Raw genomic sequence first — 22,416 nt, 5'->3', positions numbered from 1 at the left:
ACGGATAGAGACAGCAGCGGCGGCTACTGCTCGAAGGCAGGCAGGCAAAGCTCTGGCTATAGGATCAAGAGTGGCGGAGAAGTAGGCACAAGGGCGCTGCTTAGGACCAATTGATTGAGTTAGGACAGACAATGCGCATCCCTCCCTTTCGTGGGTGAAGAGGGAGAAGGGTTTGGAGTAATCCGGCGTTCCGAGGACGGGCGCTGAGCAGAGTGCATCCCGTAATTCCTTAAAGGAGGCTTGACACTCAGTGGTCCAAGGAAGCGGGGAGGGGACATCTTTGGTCAACAAGGCAAGTAATGGTTTCACAATGAGACTGTAGTTAGGCAACCACTGTCTGCAAAAAGAGGTTAGGCCAACCAAAGAGCGGACCTGCTTTTGTGTTTTCGGGATGGGGGTATCTAGGATGGTTTGGATTCGGTCGGGTGTGAGTTTCCTCCCTTCTTTGGACAGAAGATGGCCTAGGTAAGTCACCTGTGGCTGACAGAACTGTAACTTCTTTTTGGAGACTTTATGGCCATTCTCTGCAAGAAAGTGTAGGAGTTGGACGGTGGCTGTCGTTGCAAGCGGGGTGGTGTCGGCCGCCAAAAGGATATCATCAACATATTGGATCAACACCACTCCCTCTGGTAGCTGGAAGGCATCCAGCTGTCTTTTGAGGGCCTGGCTGTAAATGCTGGGACTTTCAGTGTACCCCTGGGGAGCTCTACAAAATCGGTACGAACGGGATTTTAAGGTGAAGCCGAAGAGATAACGGCTGTCTGGATGAATGGGGATAGAGAAAAACGCGTTTTTAAGATCGATAACAGAGAAGGTGGTGGCAGTGGACGGGATGAGGGTCAGAATGGTGGTGATATCAGAGACCACAGGATATTGGGGTACAACCACTTTGTTAATCTCTCGCAAGTCGATGATGAAGCGGTACGCTTTCTCATCTCCTTCACCTTGCTTCTTAACAATAGGTAGGATTGGGCTGTTGCAGACGTTGCTAACCACCTCTTCAACCACTCCTGCATCTACCAGAGACTGAATGATCGCTACCAGTGCCTTCTCACCCTCTGGCGATATCCGATATTGCGGGAGTTTCGGGAGCATAGCGTCCTGTCGTACAGTTATGTGAATAGGATCAATCATCATTCGTCCCACATCAGAGTCATTCTTGGCCCACAGGTACGGAGGCAGGGTGTCAAGCAAGGACATGTCAGCGTCAGTTATGGAGCACATGTGTCGTTGGGGACGGGGTCTGGGCATGTCTGGGTTGTCGTACAGGATGACTCGTATTCCATCTGGGGAACACCTAATGGTAGCTCGAAAATGTTTCAGTAAGTCAATACCCATAATGGCGTCAGGGGAGTTGGAGGAGAGTAGAAATGTCGCGTCAGTGGTGTTGTTTTCTAGGTCAAAGGTAATAGGTACGGACAGGGGGTTAGTGGAGGGCGTCCCATCGAAACCTATCGACGTTATGTGTGAGCCAGACAAGGGTGCCCTTGGAATCAGTCGTTTTGATAACACACTACGTGTCGCCCCAGTGTCTACCAAGAATGGAGACTCTGTACCCAAGACCTTAGCGGTGACATAAGGACCTTGCTGGTCAACACAGAGCTCGACTGGATCCCTCCCTTGCCCCTGGCAGTCCTATGCAAAGTCGGGGGCATGTTCACCTTCAGATAGCTGATATTGGTTCTGTCGGGGTCGGTCAAATGTGTTCAGTCTTCCTGATCTGTCATTATTGGTGTCGTTGGGGCTCCCTCGTCCCTGTACTCTATTCCTCGGACCACCCGCCACATCCCTGGACTCCCTATTTCTATTCATTTCTATCAGAACTGGACACTGGAATTTCCAATGACCGAGCCCTTTGCAGAAGGCGCATTGGTCATTGCTAACGTCTCTACGTCCAGTGTGGGGTGCTGGGGTGTGATCTTTAGGAGGTAGATCTCTGGGGGTGGTTGATTGGTAGTTCCCCCTTTGGTGTTCCCGTCCTAGTGCTATACCCTGTATCTGGGCTATCATTACCCTTTCCTTCAAATCTTTCTTCTTTTTCTCGGACGCCCTATCATTCTCATTCTTTTGGTGCTCGTAATACTGAGCCATCTGAAGGATAGCTGCGGGTTTGGAGGCCCCCCAACTACTCTCACTCGTCTGCAGTTTTTGGGAAACTTCTTGTGTTAGGCCCTTTACATAATTTTGTACAAACAGGTGCTGTCCGGTTGCGGTGGTCATGTCTTGGCCACTGTAGTCGGAGAACACGGTCTCGAATCGGGAGAAGTATTCTGACACATCCTCCTGGGGTTTCTGTCGACAGGCCGTGACTATCGACCAGTCTACTTTTCTTTCCGGGACCAGGGTTTTTAACTTCTGGACCAGTTTGTCTGGGAGTTCCAGTATGTCCTTCACTGGTTTACTCCCCGGCTCTTGCTGCCTATCTAGTTTACCGAGTTGGTCCCAGGTATGTCCAAACAGATCCGTGTGGTCAACCTTCCGGATTTGCTTCCACACATCAGCTGGCAGGCATAACCCAAAGAACAAGTCAATATCTGCTAAAGTCATTATTGTCGAACCCAAGGCTGTGCCTAATTCGGTATAAAATGCCGTCGGGTTCTTCCTTAAGTCGGGCAGGGTTTGCTTAAAGGTTAGGATGTCTTGTCGGTCCCATGGTTGGTAAACCCAATTGTACACAACCCTCCCCTTTGCATTTTCACTATTAACATCATCGCTCGTTCCCTGGCCCCGTGGCGGGATCCAGTAAGGAGCCGCTTCTCTGATAGGCATCATAGTATTGGCTACTTCTGCCGAAGTTGTTTCAGGGACCGTAACCTTGGCTTCGGGTTTCTGTTCCGCGAGGTGGCGGAAGACCTCAAGTATTTGCATGAAGAGTTCCGTCGCCTCACGTTCAGTCCCATCTCCAACATCAATCTTCCTATACAGTGTTGTTAGTTTAACTGGACCCTTACTCTGATACCTATCTTCATACGCGTTCAGGGTGTGGTAGCTGAATCGTAAAATGAAATGCCGTCTATGACTGTCGGCATGTGAATTATATACGCTCATCGTGTATTCCTCGCTCTCCCTTCGTTCTACCAATGTCTTTGCTATTTTGTCGATCCCATCCCGCTCATCTTTGCTTAACCTATTTAACCTGGCTGATGATTGTTTGCTAGCCTCGGGGTCGTCTGACGAAGTTGTTAATGTGGCTGGTGCGGAGGCCGTAAGGGCCGGTGCACTAGCACTAGGGTCACTTTCACTCACACTCGGGGCTTGCAGGTTTTGTTGGCTGGGAGCATATGGAGGGGGCATGTAGATGATTGGGGGACCTAGCAGTAACTCATCGTTTGCCCGTTGTTTGGAGGGTAGTTCAGGGTAGAGCGCAGAGGGGGTCCTAACAGGACATTGGCCTGTTGACCCTGATTCTTGGTTTTGTGTAGCTTCTTTTCTTTCTTTTATTTCTTCTTCTAGTTGTTTTGCGGCCAGGTGGGCTGCCTTTCGTAATTCTTTCCCTATTTTTGCTTCTTCTCTTTTCTTTCGTTGTTCCGTTTCTTTGCGCCACATGCCGATACTGTCGAGCATAGTGGGCGTGGTCTTATTCTTCTGGAGCGCTATTTCTAATGTTTTTATTTTATTTTCATTAAAGGAACCTATCAGTGGCCACTGACTTTCAGGGTTCTTTTTCGTATATTTATGCCATAGTCTAGTGTAGGCTATAGCGACTAGTCCATACTTAGTGAACATGTCCTTATTAGGGGTGCCCTCCAGTGGAGCTGGATGGTTCATCTCTAATAAGCGGTCCGGGCTAAACAGGCTACCAACCAGTGGGGAGAAGATAGGCATGACGGTTTACACCGGGGACAAAAGTCTGCACTACCTATCTTATCACGGCGGGCAAAGACTAGACAGAATATTTCTATTCTCCGTTGTTTGCCGGCGGTGAATACCTCAAACGAACCAATACCGAATAATCGGCCAATCAAACAATTCAGTGGGGAGAATAAGTGGGCACGAAAAGTTATCGTTACCCACTCTTTCTCTACCTGCAAAGAGAGACCTTGTTCTTCCCTGTTTGCAGAAAAAGAATCTCCAGACAATAATCCACGAACGACAGTTCGGGAAACAGTGGGGGAGGAAGATAGGCACGACGGATTACAATAGGGACAAAAGTCTGTGTTACCTATCCTTCACTGTTTGCAAAGAGAGAGCCTGTTTGTTTTTCCCCGTTTGCAGACAGCGAATCTCCAGAGGTTTCAACAAAGCGTAATACTAGTATTATCCAAATAAACAATTTTCCTCAATTCGTCGTGTTTACACGACCTTACCCGGACCGCATGGACGGTTTCCTGTCCTCTGGATCCAGCGCCCGATCGTCCTCTCTCCTTCGTGATGTTCGCGGCACTCCTGATGGTTCCCAGTCAGGACCGTAGATCACTCGAGAGAGGTCTGTTCAGAACTAGTGAAGGTCGGATGATCGGCTGTCAGACGAGGGTCTATCGGACATGAGCTCTTCCCGATCGTTGCAGTCGTTCACTCTGTCATCGGGACCTCTCCCACTGGATCCACGTGTCGCTGATGGGCCCCACGCTTTGGGACGCCAATTGTAGAAAAAAGGTAGGGCTAGGACCTTTCTCAAGATTTGCCCGGCGCTAACCGCCCTTGTACCATTCAAATTACTAAGCAATGAGGCAGGCGCCGGAGACCAGAAGGCAGGAAACAGAAGTTTATTCCGACGGAGCAGAACACATCAGATCAGACAACAAGGTATCGTCTCGAGGTGCTCTAACAGCCACTCAGAGGCCTGGCCTCTTATACACTGGTTTATGGCATGTGACCTTCCTTTATTACAATCACAACTTTTTAAGGCAAGGAAAAGACATCCCCGTAATCCTCGTGTTAATCCCACCCCCATATACCTTCACAATGGAGGTCCTCAACCTGCTGATAAGAGAGAGGGTCATCACGCAGCTGAGTGTTTCGTCGAGTCTTAGGATGTGTGCGCCTGATCATGTCACAGGGGGTGGGGAGGCCTGGATCAATAGAGGGTCCTTTGAAGGAGAGCGGCCTCATACAATAAGGGCAGTAAATGGTATCTCTCGGCTTAGGCAATGGCCTCGGACCTGTGTGGACAGTCGGACACGGGGTGAGGGGCCATCAATGGAGTGGTATTCACGCTGCGTGGACAATCCAGCGCAGAGGGGAGGTTTATCAACAGAGGGGCATTCATGGGAAGAGAGGAGGTGTTGGTCAGGCGCTGGCGTGACTCCCAAGGACAGGGTCATGCAGATGGGTCATGCTCATAAGGAGGAGGGAGGGGGGAGCCAGGGTGCACGGAGGATGCTTGCTGGGTCAGAGGGGCGCGCTGGCGATCGGTCGTGGACAGGGAGACCATGATATCTAAAATGGCTGCCGTGCACGTAATACATAGGTGACCTAGAATGGCTGCCGTGCGCGTAGTGCATAGGTGACAAGCTGGCGCAGATGATGTTCAGATCGCAAACTAAAATTCCACAGCGGGTTCGAGAACCCTCCGCATTTTTCATCCGGCGCTCCTGCCGGGACTTCGGCTTCATCTGCTGGCACACCTCACAATCAGTGGAGTCGTGGTGTTCCCCCAAACACCACATGCAGAATGAGGTGAGGATCCGTCGCCGACATCAGGTGTCCACAAGACGAGCAGGTCTTAAAGCCCAAAGGCATTCGCACACTGTTCCCACACACACGCAATAGCGAAAGGGAAAGGCCTAAACAGGCCCAGAGCACGATCCGAATCCGCGTTGCACACGGAAAAGGAAAAAATGACATAGGCGTGCTGGGGTGGGACTTATGTGATCTCACTGGCGTCACGCACGCGGACAACGCCAGGGCGGATTCGCATGATGCCGTCCCCCCATAGCGCCGGTATGCTGGGCAAAAATATTTCCAGGTCCAGTCTTACGCCTGTATATAATTCTACGTGAAGGAACCTGCGGCAAGTAGTCTCTATCAGATATAATGCACACTGACAAAACTGAGAGGGAAAGAAGTCTGTCAGAATGACCAGAATCGAAGCTCCAGATCTGCGTCGGATGGAGCGGAAAGAAAGGAGCTGATGCCAGTGTGTGGAGGTGGTGCATAAGTGGGGGAGAGGGGCCCAACATCACATTCAGGGTGGGACATCTGGAGTAATTCACCAGGTGAGGTATCCAAGGTTAAAAGTCTGTCAGAAACCACAGGTGGTCGTGCACAGGGTGTATCAGGATATGAGATGGAGAACTGTGATGAAGTTGCCTTTGCACAACAAAGGGATGACTTCCTGTAAGTTGACTACATGAAAGAGTTCTGAATATATGAACCTGTTTAATGATCAACGGTCTAGGGTCAATCTGAGGGTGCTGTCCTTTCTGGGAACTAAAAGTAGAGGGAGAACACCCCCTGGCCGTGGTTGATTTGATCATACTAACTACATTACCCCTTTTGCAAGAGTGCTTGAACCTCTTCCTCCAAAAGTCAAAGATGGCCTGAGTTAAGGAAATGGAGGCAGGGTGGTATGTTGTGATGTGGGCTGTGAAATTCAAGGAATCATCCTTCCTGTATAAAGGAAAGCACTTAATGATCTAAAGTGGTTTTTTCTCACTGAGGTAGAAAGTACACCAATCTTCCCCCGACACGTGTCAAGGAGAGTCAATGCTTTCCAAAAGAGTAACCCTTTGGTGCAAAGACTCCAACACTAACACACCCATTTTGCCTGTATGGATCCCTATTAGGGGATTTAGGTTATTGGTTGTCATTAAAGGCCTCCTAGTATGTCTGATAAGGATATCTTTGATTAGTGCTTCCTGTCTTGGACTCTTCTCTGAATTGCTGCTTCTTGTAAGCTGCCCTGGAAGAGGGGGACTGAAGGGCACCCAGAGACTTAGAAATGTATCTATCCTTTTTAATCTTCTTGAGAATCTGATCCACCTGAGAGCCGAACTGATGCTCACTGTCAAAAGGTACATTGAGGAGGTGATGTTGCAATTCAGGTCCTAACCCAGACATCCTAAGCCATACAAGACTGCCAAGGAAAACGGTTGTGCTAGAGGGAAAACAAGACAGCCTAGATCTCCTATAAGGCTAATAGCAATTTTAAATTGAGATTTACCAGTTGACCAAGTTGTTCGCTATGTTGTTCTCCAAGATAACAATTTTATTCTTTTCATTATACCCACTGCAGAGGTTTCGAATGTATTCCTGATCTAATGCACCTTAAGGATCATTCGTTCGATAACTTTATTTCGGCCACAATGGGCCATAAAAGTGCAGATAAAATGCATACATTGAAAATTTTTAAAACAATAAATACATACTATGTTTAAAATGTACAAATTTGCAGAATAAATACAATTCTGTAAACACCTAAAAAGAATTAAACATTGATATCATTATTGAACGCGGAATCATAATAAAACACAATGGCACCAATTAATCAGTATCTACATTAATCAATTTCCTGCGTCTATGCCACATACTGTTCAAAAAACGCGAAACAGCAAAAATTACAGGCGGATGAGTATCATATTTAAGAACTCTGAGTGCCTGGGCACACTGGTGAAAACCTAAGTTCCTACAAATTGAAATTACCCCGTGCTTTCGTGCAGCCAGATATGCTGGGCAGAAGAAAAAAAGGTGTACTTCGTTTTCCAGACGGGAATCACAAACTGGGCAGTCCATACTCTTGTCCCTATCCCATTTACTGGTAAACACTAGGTGGCAAAGTACCCATTCTGAATTGCATATACAATTTTCTGGCTGATGTTGGGTATATCAAGTCTAACAATTCTTCCTTTTTATAATCTGTTTTGACTTGGAGGAACTCGGTAGTCAGTCTTCCCCTCATAGAGCTCGCATGCAGAGATGCTAAATTATAGTTCCTAAAGTGGGATCGCGGTTCAGCTTTAGTTAACACAAGGCAAGATACATCAGGAGTATCTCAAACTTCCGGTAACCCTATCCTTGAACAAAAGGTCTTTATATGGGACAACCACCCGATGTTCTTGGTTTTCAGTGCATCCCAGATATCCCTGAATTCATTCTTGTAACACTCTAGTTCAGGCACGGACCATAATCTCTTCCAGTACATTAAGGGGCGTAATGACATAACCTCCTCGATGGGGATTAATCCAAGGTCCAATCGAAGGGGTACAAGAGGGGTACATACAGGAAGGCCCAATAGATTTCTCATAAATGCATGTTCTACTTTGGCTAGGCTATGGGGTTTTTTGTGACCCCAGAGTTCGGCCCCATATAATGCTGCAGGTCTGGCCTGAACCTTATAAATTTCAATAACTGGAGCCGCTGGCTTAAACCCAGACTCTATGTAGCTTCTGAATCCCCCCAATTATTTTTGTTAACTTAAGTGCAGCTTTTGCCAACTGCGAATCCCAATCTAGGTGTTCACCCAATGTAATACCCAGGTATTCGAAGATCTTAACTCTCTCCAAAGGGAAACCACCCAGGAAGGGATTTGGGCGTGTCTGCCGCGGGGGTTAAAAACCATAAACTTAGTTTTGTCAAGGTTTATCTCCAAACCCCTTGGCACACAGAAGTCTTCGAAGCCATCCAGGGTACGCTGTATGCCAGTTGATGTCTTGGACAGCAACAAAGTGTCGCCCTCGAACATCAAGGTGGGCACCCGTCCTGTAGCTAACCTTGGGGCATCTATGTCTTTAACTCCAAGGAGATGGTCAACTAGTCCATTGATGTACAGGCAAAAAAGAGTTGGGGCCAAAACGCATCCCTGGCGAACACCTTGGTTCACCGGGAAACGAGCTGACAAACCACCACTCTTCCCATACCTAACCTGCGCAAAGGTGCAACTGTGTAGCCTCATTAGAACGTTCAGGAGATAGCGAGGTATGCCTAATTCGAGTAGTACCCTCCACAATTTATTCCTGGGGACCAGGTCAAATGCTGACCGCAGGTCAACAAAGATCATGTAGACTGCCACCCTCTACAATGACCGTTTTCCAGAATAAAACCTGGAGTCTAAATAACTGGTCCACAGTTGATGTACCCGACCTAAAACCAGCCTGAAAGGGAGACCGAATTTCCTTTTCATTCGTCCAACTCTGGATTCGGTCTAGAATGATCCGACCCAACAATTTTGGGTCACATCTATCAGGCTGATGGGCCTGTAATTAGTTGGTTTGAGGGGGCAGCCTTTTTTATAAATAGGGACTATTTCGGCACAACGCCACGTATCCGGAGAATTCATGCCATTTAATATCGCTCTGAAAAGAACACGTAAATAGGGGGCCCAAATTTTGGTTTGGGACCGGAATAAGTCCCCCGGTAGCTTATCCAAACCATGCGCCTGATTAGGCACTAGTTTAGAAATAGCACCCTCCACCTCCAGGAGAGTGATCTCCCAGGCCCCCTCCAGTCGATTCTCATGGAGGAGGCCTGGGAGAGGGACTAAAGGTCTCTCGTCAACTGGAGAGGCATACAAAGCCTTAAAGTGTGCCTCCCAAGCAGACGCAGCTATATTAGGCTCGGTCGCCAAGTTATCCTCCCTACTCCCACAGCTAGCAATTGCCCAAAAGGTCTTCCCAATTATCTGCTTCCCACTCTTTCCTTTCCCTCTGTAGGGTCCGCTTATACAGCTGACGACACCGCTTGATCCTTGTTTTATCCTGTAATTTTACTGCTTGAATCAAGTCTATTTTGGATTTCCTGCAATTAACATTGTACCAACGATGAGCCACGGCTCTTTTTAACTTGGCACTTCCCATCGGGTAGAATACCTCTGTTAAATTCTGAAGGAGGTCTTGGTGTATAATGAAGGACTCATCCCCAGGCCCTGAGTCTGGGGCATTGGTCTCCAACTTGGCCATATCACTTAAATACGGGAAAGCCCTATGGTATAGATCGACAAGCTTATCAGAGGATCCTAATATCTGTGGCCATTTAACTCTCCGCCTATTGTTAGATAATATAAGGGGGGGGGATCTGGCACATTAGGGGCAGAATCTGAATTGGACAGACCCAGGCTCCCAGGTTTCAATGTCATGACCAGGGGGTTATGATTATCTTTCACTGGATAGATCTGGAAATCTACAACCAGCCCCCAAGTTCTAGATTCCACCATGATGTAATCGAGAATTGAATTATGCCCTTCTCTATTAAATGTCATTCGGCCTGGTCTGTCTGAGTTTGTCCTTCCATTGCAGGCTCTACGAGAGGACGAAAGAGTGAGGGAGTTAATTTGGAGCACCAGCGGGGTCCAAGCACTGACTGCCGGGATCTGAGGTTCTGGGATATGCCAATACTGATTCACGTTGTCAAAGCCATCTTCTACTGCATTAGTGAGAGGCTCAAACTGGCAGTTAAAATCTCCACCGACTATTAAAGTAATAGCAGGGTCAAGGGTTAGAATAAACTGCCTGAGGTGATTGATGACTCCAGACTCCTTTCTACCTTGAGCTGGCCGTGAGTAAATGTTCATTAGGGCCGTTTGACTGTTATCTGGAAGTGTGAGAACAACACACAGCACATCTAGCGAATCGGTCGGAATCAACACTGCCTGTGCACCCAAGTGGGTACCTACCCAGGGTCTGCACCTACCCCTCGAGATTGCCGGTGTGTTAAAGATTGAGAACCAGCTTCTCTGGATATCCCCCAGTGCCCAGGTCTCTTGAAATAGGCAGACATCATTCTTTCGCACAAATGTGCCCCACTCTGGACATAGCAACTTATTTTTCACCCCAGCCACGTTCCAAGAGAGGATTCTAATACATTCCTTTGAGTTCCCCACCCCAGTTCCATTCTGTTCCAAGTTAGAACAATCCACAGTGTTATCTCCAGTCGAGATGCGGCCCACCTCCTCTGGCTCAACTTCTTGAATCTCAACAACATCCTGCTGGGAGACAGAGCAACCACCATCCACCTGAGTAGTTAATTGGGGGGTTCTAATCGGTTCTTATATGTCCCCCACCCCAATTTGGAAATAGACTAGATCAGAGCTGCCGCCCAGGACAGTCAAGTCCTCAGCAATATGCCAGCTCAAGATATGGTCCCTCACTTCCAGCCCTCCCCCGTGTGTCCCACCCACATCCACCAGAGAGGCCTGACGACCGTCAGCTGTCGGCCGGGCAACAGCAGGAACCACACTGATCTCGTGGCCCTTGCCAATTGCCCCCAATCCCTCACACCCTAAGAGGCCAACAGGCCTCCGCCCCCTCCTGTGAACCAGCAACGCTGCTGGAACACACACAGCTGTCAGAACGAGCATGGGCAACAATGGTGCCCTGCACAGCAAAGGCGAAAAATTGGGATGGATAGATGATTGGCTGTGAGTCTAGCTGGTCCAAGAAACTAAATCTTTTACTCAAGGGAAGCAAGTCACTTCTGGGGATGTTAGTATTGTTAACTGTTCTAATACCATGGGACATCTGAGTCCTATAACCCCGGAGATCACAACCTCCCCAGGTATGGTGACTTCCAAAACCACCAGAGGTAGGGTAAAAATAAGTCAAGGGGAAAGTTTGAATTTGGGTGCCAGGACCAGCCGCAGACCAATTGCTTATATAATCCACCAGCCGACTGTTCCTGAAGTTAATAACTACACACTCTCCCACAATATTTTTCACCCTAGTCCCTACCCAATCAACACGTTGAGCAAAAAGGATTTCGCTAGATAGATGCGGGGTTAATGGCGTGTTAAGGTTCAGCCAGTGGATGCACTTGTTCTTAAGGTCTCCATAGTCCTCCCTATTCCCCCTATCCAATAATGGGACCCCAGTAAGAACTATTACATATGGGGCACACTCAGGGGGAAGATCTAGGAAAATGTGCTCAGTCGATGGTGGATCACAAAAGTTACTGCTAGCGGGTGTAGCTTGGGAATTGTTAGACCCTCCGCCCCCCTGGTTTTTAGTTCTATCCCTCTCTCGACTATTATTTACAGTGTTCTCCCTAGGCTGGGGCACCTCTCCCTCCCTCGGCACGCTTTGGGAAATTGGATCGACTAAATTAGACCTTGGCGGTATCACAGAAGGGTTACAGGGTATTTTATCACACTCCTGTGGTCTCTCAATAAGGACATTAACATTAATTGGTCAAGGATCAGCCCCCTCCCCTGTGACAGCTAAATGCTGTTCTAGACATAAGAGTCTGTTCTCTATATCATTGCGTCTATCATGAAGAGGAAGGCACGTCTTAATAAAGATGGTTTCCATTCTGACCCAAACATCCTCTCCAGGATTTGTGGGGCAGACAGCTTCAGACCATTGGCTATTCAGCTACCAGGCAAGCCTGAGCCCTCCTCTCACACCTGCCTAGGCCCCTGAAGGCCTTGCTGGGTGAACCCCAAATCAGTCTCCTCCATCTTGTGAGTTGCAGCCCACATGTGCCCCAGATTGCTTTGAGCAGAGTCCAGGAAGTGGTAAGGAGACAGACTAGTGCTGTCTCTTCCCAAGACAAAAAGTTATTTAAAAAACGATTTTCACTTTGTGTTTACTGTCTATGCCTGTGGTTGTTACAGTTAAAAATTGTAGTTTTAGCCTGCCTGTAATTGCATATTTTATCACCTGTGTTGTGTTTTAAATGTGTGGTTTTCCCTGCCCATGATTGCCTTCATTTAGTGTGTTGAATTGTGGGATTTGCAGTCCAATTTCTGTAGTTTGTCCCTCTCATTCCTTGGTGACAAATCTGTTTTCCCTCTAAATTTCTCCTTTGCTCTGTGCTTAGGCCTGTGTGCTGAAACAGTGCAGCCCCAGTCACCATTTTGTGTTCACAAGCCAGTGAGGCCAGCCCCCCTGCCCCCCCTCCCCCAGCAACAGGGATTTTCTACATCAGAGGGTGCTTCTGTGAGCTGTTGAAACTGTATTTACTGGGGCCTGTGCACTTCGTTTTTTGGCCAGCAGGGGGAGTAAAGCTTTATTCAAACAGTATTGTTAGATTTCGAGTTAGTGAAGCCTTTACCTGCTGAAGTCCAGAGTTGTGGATTGAGCCTGTCTGTCTCCTAGGAGATTCTGAACAGGAGTAAGCAGCTTCCAACTCCCTGACCAGCAAACCTTGTCTGAGGTTGCTGGGACCTTATATAGTGTGCTGATGGTTGGCACATGTGTACACTGATTGGTGGTTGTATCTGGTGTTTCTATTGGGTTAGGGTTAATGTCCTCATTGGCTGGGTATTTGAGGGTTCTGATTGGTTTCTCGGTCTGTGATTCAATCATTGCAGGGTTGGGACTAGGGCTAGGGTTCGGATTTCTATAGGAAGTAGGGACTAGGGCTTCCTATGTTATTGGTTGTTGGGAGTAGGGTGGGACTAGGGCTACGGTTAGACCTTTAATTGGAAGTAGCGATTTAGTGCTTCTGGTGTGATTGGTTTTTGGACCACTTGTGGGACTAAGAGTGAGGTTAGGCTTTCTATTGGAAGTAGGGACTAGGGCTACTTGTACCATTGGCTGTTAGGGCTAGTGTTGTGATTGGATAGTGTTAGGGCCAGGGTTCCCATTGGCTGAAGGGGTCACCTGATTATTAGGGCTACAAAAAGGGCCAGGCTTAGGGCGTTTCAGCCCGGGCGTCAAGGCTAAGGGTGGAGAGGACAAGGGTAGTTGCCGGTTTGGGCCTGTTCGAGACTGGTCGGGACTAGGGCCTGAAATGCTGCCCTTTTTCTCTTAAAAAAAAAAATCCTTCACTCTTTTATCCCTCCACTATCCTTTTTCTATCAAAATTAACAGACTAACATGTTCACTTCTCAAATTCCATGTTCCATATTCAACTATACTAATATACTGCCCAAATAACTGAATAACATATCTACTACTCAAATTACTTCATATTCATACTATACTAATTTTCAACACTAATCCTTTATGGGTTCCGGAGTGGCGTGCTACTAGCCAAAAAAGCGCTTCAACACCCATCAGGGGTAACAAGTGCTATATGAATGCAAATCTTTCTTCCCTTTTATCCATCCTCTATCCTTCTCACGCCAAGTAACACACTAATATCCACCACTGAAATTACCTCATATTTCACCATATTAATTCACCACTAATCCTTTATAGGCTCCCTGAATAGCATGCGTCTACAAGCGAGCGATAAATAAATACTAACCTTTGTCCTACTCTATCCTTCTGCTATCATTCCAAATCCAAATAACTGACTAACATATCCACCACTTAAAATGTACTTGCATGTTTCACTATACTAATTCAAAACTAATCCTCTGTGGGTCCCGGAGTAGCGTGCTACCCGCCGAAAAAGCGCTTCGACGCCTCTTCAGGGGTAGTAAGCGCTATATAAATGCAATTACAATACAATACAATACATTGTTATATTTCTGCATTTTGGCTTTCTTCGTATTTAAAAATGCACCTCCACGCTTCCTTTTCAAAGCTAGTGCGGGAGCCTCCTCACCCATCTTGGAACTAGTTGCAGAACGAGTCAGATGTTTCAAGGGAGGCAGACCTAAATAGTCTTCGATTTCAGCAGGGGCACACTGAACAATAGAGGCACCATCCACACTAACTGGTGAATCCGGGGGTTGTATTTCTATTAGGACCTGATGGGAACCCTCATTCCCAGCCCCCGATGAAGTATTACCGGAAGTACCTTGCAGGTTAGGCAATGACACCTGGGCCAAACGGCCAAGAGATGAGCGTTTGTCATAGACAGGGTCCAGGGAGAGCCTCCTTTCAGTAATGTCTATTTGATGTGCCAGCATGGAAGATGCCCTAGTAAGGAATTGATCGAGAGTTCCTGCAAACGACCCGCCTGGGATAGACTTTCTCCCTTTCCCCACCTTAGAGGATGCCATTTTAAAGGGACTTGTTGCAACAGCGAATCCTTAATGCAAATGCAAAGTGCCCACTAGCGAGAAAACCAATCGAAAAAGCAAACCAGATATCTCTGGACTGACCTTGACTTTCCTTAGACTGCAGGCGAAAGAAAGTGGCCCGTCCCGTCCTCGTTCCGCCTCGAACGGGCTAAAATGGGCCCGCCCTTGGCCTGGGCTTCGCCCGCGCGCGTCCCGCAGCGCAGGAACCCTGGCGTCCCTTTATGCGCCTCCTGGGGCACTGGCTGCGGGCGTGGCGTGTATGTTGCAGGGGACGCTGGGACTCCTGGCGGTGGCGACAAGACCACGGACTGATGCAAGTGCCCCCAAAGGTAGGTCCGCTGTGGCTCCTGGCAGTGGCGGCGAAAAACTTTTAGAATCTGCGTCCACTGGAAGGGCACTGGCCACAGAAAGGAGTACTTGGTCCAAGACCCACAGCAGAACGAAGACCTTTTGAGACATTTTCATCCCTTCATCTCTGCTGCCAGCTCGCCCACCCCGCAGTAACCATCATATATTAAGATGTTGACATTAGCCTTCTGGGATATGGCCCCCTATACAGCCCGTGTGAGCCCCTTTTCTCCAACGTTTCCCCTCAGCTCTTAAAGGGAGACAAAACGGTTTGTCTTTTGTAAATGTTTCCGATTTGTTAAATTATTTTTGTGTTTTAGCGAGAGGTTTTTCTCAAACGCGACTGGTAAATTTTCAAATAATTGAAACAAAAATACTGCGCCTGATTTACCCGAAGTAAGCAAATGTGACATGCAAAAGATATGGCCTAAGAACTTGTACATATTACATGTGGTCGTTAGGTGGCACTAACTATTAATATGTCTCTGGCTAGACCTAGTTTTTACATGCTTACACAGCACCTAATTAGGGCGCAAAGGATATTAATAAGGATCCTAATATGCCCTGACATTAATTTGAGACATACGCCTCCACAAAAGTGTTTGATAACCAAGGAAATGCTGCATTCACATCAACAATGTGTGTACTAAAACAATATGTTGTCTATACACATTCATCACTTATGATAGCCTATTTTAAATTGCTCTTGGCTCACAAGATGCATCACTGAGCGACTAGCATTCTAAAGAGATTAGGCAATGTAATTATTACCCACCACTGATACAGTTCTTGCAAAAGAGCGCTTTAATATATGAACTGGTTCACTGGTTTGCTGCTTTCCTTTTGAAGAACTGCCATCACTTGTTGGTAGCCTGCAACAAAATGAGAAAGTATTATTGACAAAAGAGGGTTGAGATTTAAGATAAGCCATTTGCCTTCAGTAACATTCCTTCACATGCAAATGTATCATTTAATAAAATACAATTTTTAGCATGGTAGATCATAAATATTTGCACAGCAGCACCCACAGAAGTACCAAGCAGGTATAGAAATCCACCTCCCTAGCAACAATTCCAATAAGCTTGGAAAAAGCAATATCACTGGATATTTAGAGAAAATGGTGTTGCTTTAATGTGGTTCTGACTAATTTACTCTCTACAGAATCCAAATATTGTTGGTAGAAAATATCAAAAAAATATGCTTTCATGTTTGCCATGTATCGCAAATTCACATCAAAGTGAGAAGGTTATGGCAATAATGAATCTGTGCAAATAAAGTCTGTATCCATTGTAAAAATTAGTTACCAAACTTTTGTTCGTCTTATGGATACTTTTTTCACAAGGATGCACTTTCTTACGAAGAAGTGGCAAATCAGTGCTAAGGGCAATGGAGGCATAAGTGGGGGGAGAGAGACCACAAAGCTATGTTGCAGCACTGCCTGTCTATATGGTAAAAGGCAGTAGTCTGACAAATGTAGAAGATAACAGTATCCGTCTGTAAAGTAAAAGTGGACACCAAACCACCTGTGAAATTGACATTAAACCATTCAGGAATTTTAATGCATGCAGTTCTCAACATTTAAACTTCCCATTTAGGGTCTGCCTTCTCCTTCCAAGTTTTAAACATTCAGTTTTTTTGCCCTCAGCGGACCTCTCACTTTGATATGATATATATTTTTGTTAGTCAAATAATCAAAAAATGTACAATTAACTTCATCAAATGCATTTTGTTGACATATGTGGTTCTTCAATTGTTTCATGAACATTTTGTGTTTCAACCAGTCAGAATAGTGTTTGCATTGACTTGACACAGTCACAAAGATGTTATCTGATACACCTTCTTGTCAATCAAGTGCAAGCGCATCGCATTTGAATCCAAATGTGCAGCAGACAAGGAGGCAGTACTCTTACTTTGATGAAAGCTGTAACTACCATGAATGCCAGATCTGAGGGACCAGTAGCCTCAAAGACTAACTCAACTTGTAGAAGCCTGTGCTTAGTGTCATACAAGTTACTTACCTTCGGTAACAATGTATCTGGTAGAGACTATTGTAGCCGCAGATTCCTTAACGTAGAATTATCCCCAGGCTTGAGACTGGATCCTTACAATTTTCTTTGCCACAGCATCTCTGCGCGCCGAGGTCGGTACCGCTCGACTCCGTCCTGACGTCGTCCGCTGGCGTGACTCAGAGAGGTCACATAAGCCCCAACCTGGCGCGCTGACGTCAGTTTTCTTTGGAAAACTTTTCCACGCCACAACGCGGAGCCATCACAAACAAAACTGTGGAGAGTATAGGAACAGTGTGCGAAAAAGCAGTGAAAACAGAAAAGGGAGGAACAAAAGGTGAAGAACAGCACCAGTTGGAAAAGTGCCAGGCACAAACGTACAGAAAGCCATCGCAGAGAAAGAGCAGAGCACCACTCTGAGGAGCAACCTAAGGTGACATCCTCCCTGGAGGCAGAAAAACATGTGAAAAACATCATAGCAGACGATAGAGAGTCTGCAATCACAATCCACAACAGTGAAGGGCAACAAGTCCGGAACAGATGAGTAATGGTTATTACCCCAAGATAACACCATCAAAGGGGGTTGTATCCCCTGGAAGGAGGTAAAGGCTGAGGTACAGCCAGAAAACCCCAACTCAGAGGACCGCAGAGGAATCAGAAACCCGAAGCAATTAAAAGGTAAGAAGAGTAAAAGTAGGCCCCCACACTGGAAAAAAACAGGGTGTATTGATGTAGAAGTACACATGAACCAACCGACCTTGTACCAGCAAGGAAGGGGTGGAACAATTGAACAGAACAAAGCATTCCTTCAGAAAGGAAATGAAGAGGACACTCACAGAAGACAAGCCACTCGGAGGGAGGCAAGTGCAGAGGACCGAGTTGAAGGTCCTCGCAGAATGGGGAGGAATGGTGGGTTGTGAAGGAATCTGAGGCTAGAATCGTCTCTACCAGATACATTGGTACTGAAGGTAAGTAACTTGCACATCTGATAGAGACTACAAGCCGCAGATTCCTTAATGTAGAATAGATACCCTAGCCATACCCAAAGGGGAGGAGGGCCTGCAAGAGAACCTCCTCAGTTAGGAAAACACACAGGGCCCCAGCAGGGGATGTGTCGGAGACAAGAAGGGCTGCCCAGCCCCCACCAAGCAGAAGTAAGCAAGAACAAGGCAAAGGGAAGGCCAGGATAACCCAAGCCAATCCAAACTACAAGGGACATCTGCCAGAAAACCCCGGAGGGACCGACTGTGCCAGAGGAGTACCAGGGAAGAAAAGAACTACCCCAAACTTCAAGGAGAAGAGGTAGAAACGGAGGCAGAGCCTGCCGCAGGCGAACACACACACACACACACACACACACACAGCGAAAGGCACCGCTAAACAGGCATCAGCCTAGAGGCAGTGGACAAGGCAGGAATTGCTCCACAGCCAAGAAGCGCAGGCGTGAGAAGAAAGACACAGTCAAACAAAGCTCCAGCAGAACAAGAGGCAGCAACACAAGGGTACACCCCAAGGTCCACGGCGGTGGACCATAATGAGCAGGCGCGCGCAGCCGGCAGCTGGCAAATACCATGAAGCAGTGCGCCCAGAACAGGCCAAGCGCAAGACAAAGGCAGAGGCCAGGGAAATCCAGAACCACCACCAAAGAAGGACCATTCCAAAGACACAAACCGCCCACAAAAGAAGTGGGACCAGCCAAAAGAGAAAGAGGAGAAATACGTAAGACGGACCCAAGCCGTCAACCAGACTACAAGAAAATACTAGGAGAATCCTAGCCCCCCTGGAACACAAGACGGAGGACCAGGCCAAAACACCGGACAAGAGGGCGGAAACACCACAATACGACGCTGTAGACGGCATGCCAAAGCCGGTCTAGCGATGTAGCTGATACTGAGAATGACAGAACCTGGAGCAGCGAAAGCTGCGCCAAGACAAAGACAAAAGAGACAGCACTAGCGGTATACAGTGATGCCAAGAAAGGCGAGGAACCTGAAAAAGGGTGTTCACACCCTCCCAGCTTAGGACAGAGCTATACAACAGCTACTGACTTGGGGTATGACACGTCCCAAAGAGAACATGAGAACACCGCTTAGGGAAAAAATCCCGCAGCAGAGGACAAGAACATAAAGGACCTGCGGGTAGTACCACAGACTGCTTACCAGTCAGCCCAAAAAATACACATATGGTCCAACCTGAGGACCTATACAGTTTTACCAACAGCCAAAAACCACAAAAGCCATAGGAGCTGTACCTGCAGCCAATAGCACAGAGGGGCCAACCTAAGGACGCCGAAGGCACGTCAAACCACACAGAACACATACGGGCCAACCGAAACACTAGACCCCAGAAAAAAGGTGGAATAACGCATCCCATAAAAGCACAGGAGGACAAGGAGCCTCTGAAAGGCGGAGTCCAAGTGGGTGTTAAACAAAAGAACCCCATCAAAAGGAAGGTGAACCAGACGCTCCCAAATATTCTCTGGGAAAATGCCATCCCGCAAACGAGCATGGCGGCAGAGAGCCACAGAACACGCCAGAACACGCCATAGTGCTGCAGAGAGCATCAGAAACATCCAAGGGCGAACGAAAAATAAACGCGGACAACTCCCGGCCATCCAATACATGGTGCCGCAGATCAGCGCAGACACCTTCGTGGAAGGCATGAGACAGAAGGGACTACACAGAATCCCACAAGCTGGAAGTAGCCCTGGCCAATACACAAAGCGTGTTGAGCGCTCGCAAAGCAGCACTAGAGGAAGCGAAGATGTTACGTCCCTATGAATCCAACCACCGGGCCTCACATGATGGAGGAAACAACACCAAAGGCAAGGAAGGAAAAGAAGTCTGCAGAAGAGGGCCCTGGATAGAAGGGTGGAAAGAAAAGCAGACTGGGTCGTGAGGAGCAGGACGGTAGCGGTGCAGGAGCGGCGGAGGCACCGGATTACCCGTGGCAGGACACCCCCAGGCCCCCAGAAGACCATTGTGGAGCGAAGTTTCGAATGGAAGAAGCAGCTCCCGTCCACCAGAGCCCTGGTGGAGAACCTCTAACAAATGGTCCGTAGGGAATGGGTTGACGGAGTCGCCCATCTACAAAATGCCAGCAGCCGTGGAAATGGCCCGGACAAAAGCTGCACTAGCTTCCGTAGGGTGTCGGGGAGGAGAGAGCAATTCCTCCGTGGGCGACGGCTCTAAATGAAGCAGTCCATCCCAGAGTCCAGCTGGAGGAAGAAACAGCCAGCCCTGAAAGATGGAAGATCCAAGGACAAGTGGGGGGCCTGAGGGGCCTCCGGGGAAGGTGGAGAAGCCTGCGGAGCAACCAACCGCAAGTTGTGGAGGAGGGGTTCCAGGGGCTGTGGTCGTGGGGATGGCTAAGAGCCCTCCCCGGTAGACGCTGGGGAGAAAGCAACGACGCAGCGTCCCATCTCCGGGGAAGAGGAGACAAGAAGATGACAACCCTCCCGAGAGGAGGTGACCTCTGGAGACGAGTTGATGACCGTGAGCGGTTTAGACTTCCACCACCACTTGCATCCTAGGAGAATGGGGCGGGGTCGGAGCTGGGGCGGCTATAAACAGTGCTGAAAAGTCACTGACTCGACCTCCGACGAGGAAGCCGCTTGCATAGAGGGCCGAGAGGGACCCGGGGAGGCACCCCAGCCCCTAGCCACCACCTGCGGCGCCCGAACGGCATCAGCTAGGCCTCCAGCAAGGCAGTCGCCTGCCCAGAGGAACAGGGGGACTCGGGGACGAACCGTGAGTCCCGGTGACCTCCTGCGACAACACAGGGTCCCACTGGGGGGTTTGCTGCGAGGCAGAGACGCTGTGGGTTGAAGTGGGGAACCCCGTAGGGCTGCACCTAGATGACAACACACCTCCAAAACCTGAAGCCGAACTAGTCGGTGCTGGGGTCGAAGCCGCCCGCGACTCCGCGGAAGGCCCCACACGTGGCAAGGGATCCGCGGACGTCTCAGGAAGAGGAGGGGCCAAAGAAGCCTGCAGAGCCATAGCATAGGCCTCCATTTGGGCACTAGTTGCCCGACTCCAGGAAACGGTGGGTAGCGTGGCAACGAGCGAGGCTGCATGTCCCGTGGCGAACCCGCACCCCCTGCCGTACGGGGACCGAAAAGTCTAAAGTCTTAACAATAGAGAGTTCACAATTCTTCTGGATAGAAGAGTTTTCTTAACTGCAGATTCGAGTTGATCCCAGTGAAGGAGTAGAAAGATGAGGGGCCTTATTACTAGATGGACAAATACAACTCCACTGATTCAGCCTTTCAAACACCACATAAATATTCTGATGTCTTGAAGGGTAATTAGCAATTGTTTCAGCAATACCGCTGACATCCAATAGGTAATTCCCAGCAATTTAGAGCCACTATAAACAGTTTTTGGAAAAGGTTAAATGAAGACTCCTTGATATTTTTGGAAAAATGCAGGTTGGTGAATATGGTGTAAGTTTCCTCCATAGTCAGGGCCTTAATCAGCAAGTCATTGAATTAAGAGTGAAGTTCATGTACGCTGGGAGGCTGTTGCACACAGCACCTACACACACACACACACACACACACACACACACACACACACACACACACACACACACACACACACACACACACACACCTACACACACATCTACACACACACACCTACACACAGGAATGGAGGGCATCTTTGTTGATGGAGACCACATTATGGCAAACTTTAAATCCTAATGATGTTGCTTCTCCATGGGGTAATACAAACAGGCATGTTGGAGGTCTGTACATTCCAAGTAATACTGGAGTCTATACATGTTAACCAGTCCCATTGGTTGCTTAGGGAAATGTGTCTGCAAAAGGGAATGGGTTTAAGCCTCAGAGGTCTGGTGTAGGCCCTCAGCTCCAGTCTTTTCGGGGACAGAAATTCCTAGAGTAAAACCCTAGCCTTCTGTATGTGCACCCAATTTGATATATTCTTGGAGAAGCGATTGAATATTGTTTTGCAGCTGTTCTAGAAAATATTTTGTAATTTTTGGAGGAAAGAGTGGGAACTAAAGTAAAGTTCAAGTGAGTTAAGCATTATATTAGCAAAAGCCTTTTCAAGTGCATAGCAAACACACAAAAGTGCTCCCATCATCTTTTGATGTGAGCACATTTGTGAGTTGTATGGAGGTTCAAAGGAAGACCTTCTGAAATTTTCAGTACCCGTTGGTCTAGAGTAATGAGACACAAGAGTGTGAAAGGGGCAAAGCCAAACTTCCAATAGGTGGACTGCTTGCTCACTGGTGAGGATAGAAGGT

The 22,416-nt window shown here is 47.9% G+C and overlaps 1 protein-coding gene across 12 annotated transcripts in view; it reads right to left on the bottom strand.

The window, feature by feature from the left end:
• Positions 1-22,416, bottom strand: part of MYCBP2 (MYC binding protein 2) — a 2,065,574-nt gene that overhangs the window by 1,430,554 nt on the left and 612,604 nt on the right. For all 12 annotated transcript variants that reach the window (XM_086934832.1, XM_086934837.1, XM_086934835.1 and 9 more), the window contains one exon: positions 15,912-16,008. In XM_086934832.1, the coding sequence (XP_086790958.1) occupies positions 15,912-16,008 (97 nt within the window). The remainder of the gene's footprint in view (positions 1-15,911; positions 16,009-22,416) is intronic.

Source organism: Lissotriton vulgaris, chromosome 8 (genome assembly GCF_964263255.1).
Source record: "Lissotriton vulgaris chromosome 8, aLisVul1.2, whole genome shotgun sequence".
Classification (NCBI taxonomy): domain Eukaryota; kingdom Metazoa; phylum Chordata; class Amphibia; order Caudata; family Salamandridae; genus Lissotriton; species Lissotriton vulgaris.
The sequence above is the reverse complement of the archived record's forward strand: the minus strand, read 5'-3'. Positions and strand labels throughout refer to the sequence as shown.